This window comes from Vigna angularis, chromosome 7 (assembly GCF_016808095.1).
Source record: "Vigna angularis cultivar LongXiaoDou No.4 chromosome 7, ASM1680809v1, whole genome shotgun sequence".
NCBI lineage: Eukaryota > Viridiplantae > Streptophyta > Magnoliopsida > Fabales > Fabaceae > Vigna > Vigna angularis.
In genome coordinates this window covers 16,049,948-16,055,947 of record NC_068976.1, presented here as the reverse complement: position 1 = coordinate 16,055,947, position 6,000 = coordinate 16,049,948, and the positions used below count along the sequence as shown (strand labels likewise).

The 6,000-nt window shown below is 39.0% G+C and overlaps 1 protein-coding gene across 1 annotated transcript; it reads left to right on the top strand.

Moving 5' to 3' along the window:
- On the top strand, positions 1-2,378 carry LOC108338556 (protein JINGUBANG). Its single transcript, XM_017575509.2, has 2 exons — positions 1-1,052; positions 1,370-2,378. Exons 1-2 carry the CDS (start codon positions 471-473, stop codon positions 2,159-2,161), a joined length of 1,374 nt encoding a protein of 457 aa, XP_017430998.1. The 5' UTR covers positions 1-470; the 3' UTR covers positions 2,162-2,378.
- Positions 2,379-6,000: the final 3,622 nt, after the last annotated feature.

Genomic DNA, 6,000 nt, shown 5'->3' with positions numbered 1-6,000 from the left:
AAGAGCTTTGGGGAGCTAAAATAGTGAATGAAAAGCTGAGAACGAGGAAGAAGATGTTCCAAAGATGACAGCCATGAAGAAAAAAAAAAGAGTGTAAATATAGGAAGGAAGCTTAAAATAAGACGTGACATGTGTCGAGAAACGATTGACGTAACGATTTGAACCAGCGATTCAAATTCCATATATGAAGTTTTGAACATTCTCTCTCTTGTCTGGGTGGCACCACCAAAGCATTCTTCACACTCTTTAACCTCTCCTTCGCTCTCTCACTTTCTCTTCCCAACCAAGAATCAATCAAAGTCTTCGTCCAAAATTTAGTTTCCTCTTTCCTCTCTCCATTTTCCTGTAGCAGTTCAATTTCTTTTATCTGCTCCACGGTGAATGAAATTACAATACACACGTTAAAGAAGGAGAGAGGATTGTCAATTATAAATTAATTAATTAATTAGATAATTAATTCATATAGGGTTATGTTTGGTGAAAGCTTTCCCCGATCACAGTACATGCAATCGGAGCCCAGAATGTCCAACACGGAGGCTTTAACCGACGACGAGTACACAATGCGGACTAGCAGTTCAGCGTCGCCGATGAGTCCTTATTTCTACGACCAGGGTAGGCTCAGCGGCGAGGGTTCTCCCATGATGATGTCGCCGTGGAACCAGACCGCCAGTTCGCCGTTTCAGAAGGTGCAGTGGTTGCCGGATGATGACGGCGGGAGCTTGCCTCAGAACGCTCTCGTAGGTTCTCTTGTCCGAGAGGAGGGACACATATACTCGCTGGCGGCTACCGGCGACCTCTTGTACACGGGGTCCGACAGCAAGAACATTCGCGTGTGGAAGAACCTGCAGGAGTATTCTGGGTTCAAATCCAACAGCGGATTGGTCAAAACCATAATTCTGTCGGGACAGAAAATCTTCACGGGGCACCAGGACGGCAAAATCCGCGTCTGGAAGGTGTCGCCGAAGAACCCGAGCGTGCACAAACGCGCCGGCACGTTGCCCACGCTTAAAGACATCTTCAAGAGCTCCATTAAACCCAGCAACTACGTCGAGGTTCTTTTCGCTTCCACTTTTGTCTTGCATTCTTTTCACCTTGTTGCTCATGCAAGATTTCGTCACACTATTGCTTTCTGATGTATATCAGAACAAAATGACGATAAAATTACACGAAAATCAAAATACAGATACGTTAATATTTTTTTAATGAATTCTTTTAGTTTTTAATCAAAACAAAAAAGTTTGAATTTTTAATGGAGATGCTGGAATCGAGTTATATTAATAGTTTCTTTCTGGTAAAAAGCATGCACATAAAACAAACAGATGATGATGTGTTGAGGTTTTTCATGCAGTGAATTGTTTTGGGTTTTCAGGTTCGGCGACACAAAACGGCGTTGTGGATAAAACATTCGGACGCCGTTTCGTGTTTGAGTCTCTCCGATAACAAGATGTATCTATACTCTGCGTCGTGGGACAGAACGATCAAGGTGTGGAGGATCGCCGACTCCAAATGCCTCGAGTCCATCCACGCGCACGACGACGCCGTCAACGCGGTGGTGTGCGGCGAAGACGGGATGATGTTTTCGGGGTCGGCTGACGGCACGGTGAAGGTGTGGCGGCGGGAGCCTCGGGGGAAGGGGTTGAAGCACACTGCGGTGAAAACGCTGCTGAAGCAGGAGTGCGCGGTGACGGCGCTGGCGGTGGACACGGATGCTTCGATGGTTTACTGCGGCGCCTCCGATGGGCTAGTGAACTTCTGGGAGGGCGAGAAGGGTTACACGCACGGCGGCGTCCTGAAGGGCCACAAGCTCGCCGTGCTGTGCCTCACCGCCGCGGGGACGTTAGTGTTCAGCGGGTCCGCAGATAAGACCATATGCGTGTGGAGAAGAGAAGGTGTGATTCACACGTGCGTGTCTGTTCTCACTGGTCACGACGGTCCCGTGAAGTGCCTGGCCGTGGAGGAGGACCGCGAAGCCGCCGGCAGCAGAGACCGGCGCTGGGTTTTGTACAGTGGCAGTTTGGACAAATCGGTTAAGGTTTGGAGCGTGTCGGAATCGATGAACAATTATCAGGCGCAGCATCAGCGCATGATATCTGATGCGGAGTCGCTGCCGTCCATCTCCGACAGTAGCCTCTCTTCGGGCTGGGCCAGTGGGAGAAACTGATGGGCCAGGCCCGTCTGGGCTTCGGTTTTTTTATGGCCACGTGTTTTGATTGGATGATTGTGCCTTTTGTTTTTCTTGCTCTTGGTCTCGTATTTTTTGCTCGTTGACTTTGATTGATTGATTCTACGAGATTGGGAGTGTGGCTTGGTCGAAGATCTGTATTATTAATTAACATGTATTAATGTAATGTAATCTGTGTAAGAATGAATGGTTGAGGTAGTTCAAACAAACTTCTTTACTGCTTTGGTTTTCTTTAATTGGAAATCAGATTTTCTCAATAAGCCCAACGATTATCACTCACTAAGATTACCTCCCTTTCAATGTATTTCTTACTGCTATAACAAAAATCAATTAATATATTTTCTTACTATTATTTATTCAAATCAAAACTTATTATTTTATGTTGTCAGATTTATTATTAATTTTTAACAGCTATAATTTAAAGTATAACGTCATCACCTTATAGAGTTTGAATCCCATTTCTAGTTAAAGATGTCTCATATATATAATCTCATATTTATAGGAAAGATTTCTTTTGGAAATTTATTGATAAATACTAAATATTACAAAATATATTTGATAAACAAGAACTTCCATATACTAGTAAACAAATTTTGTTAATGAAAAATTTAATATTATTTTATAAGCTTTTAATAATAATGTTATTGACGATCATTTCATATTCTTTTGAATTTGCATGAGATGTTTAATATATATTTTTTTTATCATGCATACTAATCGATTATTGGATCACATTAACCTAATTTATCTTAAATTTAACATTTAAGTCTTTGACAACATATATAATGTTAGGGATGAAATTCAACCTAACATTGTCAAGTGAGTTGAACTAAAGTTATAAAACATTTATGTTCATATAATAGATCATTCCTAATAATGTCATAAAAAGAACTTATTTTATTCTTATTTTTTAAATGATATATTTGTTAAGAATTCAAGAAAATCTAAGTCTCACATTAGATAGAACTGAATATGTAGAACATCATATAAATGTAAAGACTCATCAATCTATTGTCTTAAAGTTTTGAATAAAGAATTAATGGTGTCAATCCCTTGTGGAATTGGACTTCAATCCATGGTGTTGTGTTTCTCTAAAATAAATCTAATAACAGTGTAAGAGGAGGAAGAGGCACTATCCCAAACCTTTAACAAAATAACCATTTTTATTTTTGTTTGATCTTGTATGTCCTCCTCTTTTTATATAAGTTTTTTGCTCATAACCTTGAAACTTGTCACAATTTTTATTTTATGATTATTAAAGTTTATCATAATTACCATTAACACGATTATTGAATATCATCATAATTAGTAATGAAAACTATTAAAGATCACCATAATTATTATTGATAAAATTTATTAAAGGTTACCATAAGTATCATTAACATAATTACTAAATATTATCACAACTATAATGATTATAAATATTTGAACTCGTCATAGTTATTTGTAACAGTGTTAGAAATCATCATAAGTATCAATATTCAACCGAAGTTTTTTCTAAGTGATGAAGCTGAACTAGATTTGTAGAGCAATTTAAGTCCATATATAAGAGGTTGATCCTACTAATATCACTAAAACACTTAATTCACTCTAATTAAAAAACATAAAAATCATAATATTGAAAGAGTATATATGCTAATAAACACAATTAATCTATATACAGAGAGATTATTCATACGAAAAGAAAGAACTATATATTAGATTAAACAGAGATGGGAATGAAATAAAGATAATATTGTAACATGTGTGTATATTTTAGGCTTATAAGTATGCATAGCATATGATTTGAGTAGATATTCCAAAGGTTGAAAGAGAGGAGGCGTGTAGACATGCTTCTCTAAGGAGTAGTTAGATGATTAATTAATGGTGCATTGGTAACGTGGGTGTATGTATTAAGATATGGAGATATCATGAAAAATATTTTTAAGGGTAGAAAACAGGGTCATGTAATATAATCAGAAATTCTTCCTAATTAATTTCTTCATAAAACATGAATTTTCTCACATTGTGATCTAATTTTGGTCGTGGGCTTTTACCAAAGGCCTTCTTCCCCATTTGATCCAAAAAGTCAATATCCAACTCAAAAAATGTAACTTTGAAGCGCTGATTTGCATAATATTCAGCTATCGTGTTCACACTCTCCAACAAAAATGAAAATGGTGAAAAGCATACAAGTTTTTCTTTTTCCCCACGAAATGCAGGTCAGTGAAGAAGTTTTCACTAGTGCAGAATTGACCTTTAACGTCACTTCATAGACGTTCGTTCACCAAAACTCCAACGTAAATAATTGACCGGTGACATAAATGTAAATAATTGAGTGTGGAGACGTCCGGCCCCCCGTCCTGGAGGGGGCCGGACGTCTATAATATAGTAGACGTCCGGCCCCTCTAACGGACGTTCAAAAGACTGACGGGAGAGTTGAAGATTCAGCCTTTTGATCGTCCGTCCTGGAGGAGGCCGGACGTCTATATATAGTAGACGTCCGGCCTCCTCCAAGATGGACGTTCAAAAGGCTGAAGCAATCAACTCTTCAACTCCACCCTGTCAGTCTCTTGAACGTCCGTCCTGGAGGGGTCGGACGTCTACTATATATATAGACGTTCGGCCCCCTCCAGGACGGACGTTCAAAAGGCTGACGGATGGAGTTGAAGAGTTGATTGCTTCAGCCTTTTGATCGTCCGTCCTGGAGGAGGCCGAACGTCTATATATAGTAGACGTCCGGCCCCCTCCAGGACGGACGTTCAAAAGGCTGAAGCAATCAACTCTTCAACTCCACCCGTTAGCCTTTTGAACGTCCGGCCCCCTCCAAGAGGGACGTTCAAAAGGCTTACGGGTTCAACTACCCTGTTAGCCTCTTGAACGTCCGTTCTGGAGGGGGCCGGACGTCTACCATATTATAGACGTCCGACCCCCTCCACAACGGACGTTCAAAAGACGTTTAAAATAAGGACATACACACCAAAACGCGAACCTGCGAGGAGTTATGCGAACCCGTGAGAGTTCCCTCTGCACCTTGCATTTCCAGGTTGGTTTTTATCTGTTTTGGACCATTTAATCTTACTTTTATTCCGATTAAATTGTTCAGTGATGCAATATCTTTCATTTGGACCGATTAAAAATCGTTTTCGGTGCATTTTGGTGCAGTTTGTTGCGTGTTCTTGGGTGGCGTTTTTTGGCCTACGTTTTAGGTCGTGCACTCCTCCATCTCCCTCCATTTTCATTTCGAATCTGCTCTTCAGACGTGTGGCAGTGCACAAACAAACGTCCAAACCCCGTAATCCTAAATAACCCGTTCAGCCATATAGACGTTCGTTCCGAGACAAATGGACGTTTATATAGACGTCCGTTGTGTCGGAACAGACGTCTGTATAGACGTTTGTTTGTCCCATAACGGACGTCTATATAGACGTCTGACCTGGCACAACAGACGTCTGGTTAACATCACCCACAAAGACATCGGGTTCATGTCGGACGTTAAAAGGCCAAAATAACAGACGTCTAAAGCCCTTTCTGCACTAGTGTTTAGAATTTGCTTTTTTAAAATATGATGATATTAACTAATTTCAACTTAACATAAATCATCATTTTCTAATAAAGAGATATAAGAGTATTTAGTATGTTGTCATTTTTATCATGATCTTATCAATCTTATTTATAGTCAAATATTCTTTTGGAATTAAAATTCTTATATTAAAATTAAGTTTTATGTATTTTGTATTTAGTTAAGTATTATTGTAATAACATCTTTATATATATATATATATATATATATATATATATATATATATATATATATATATATATATATATATATATAT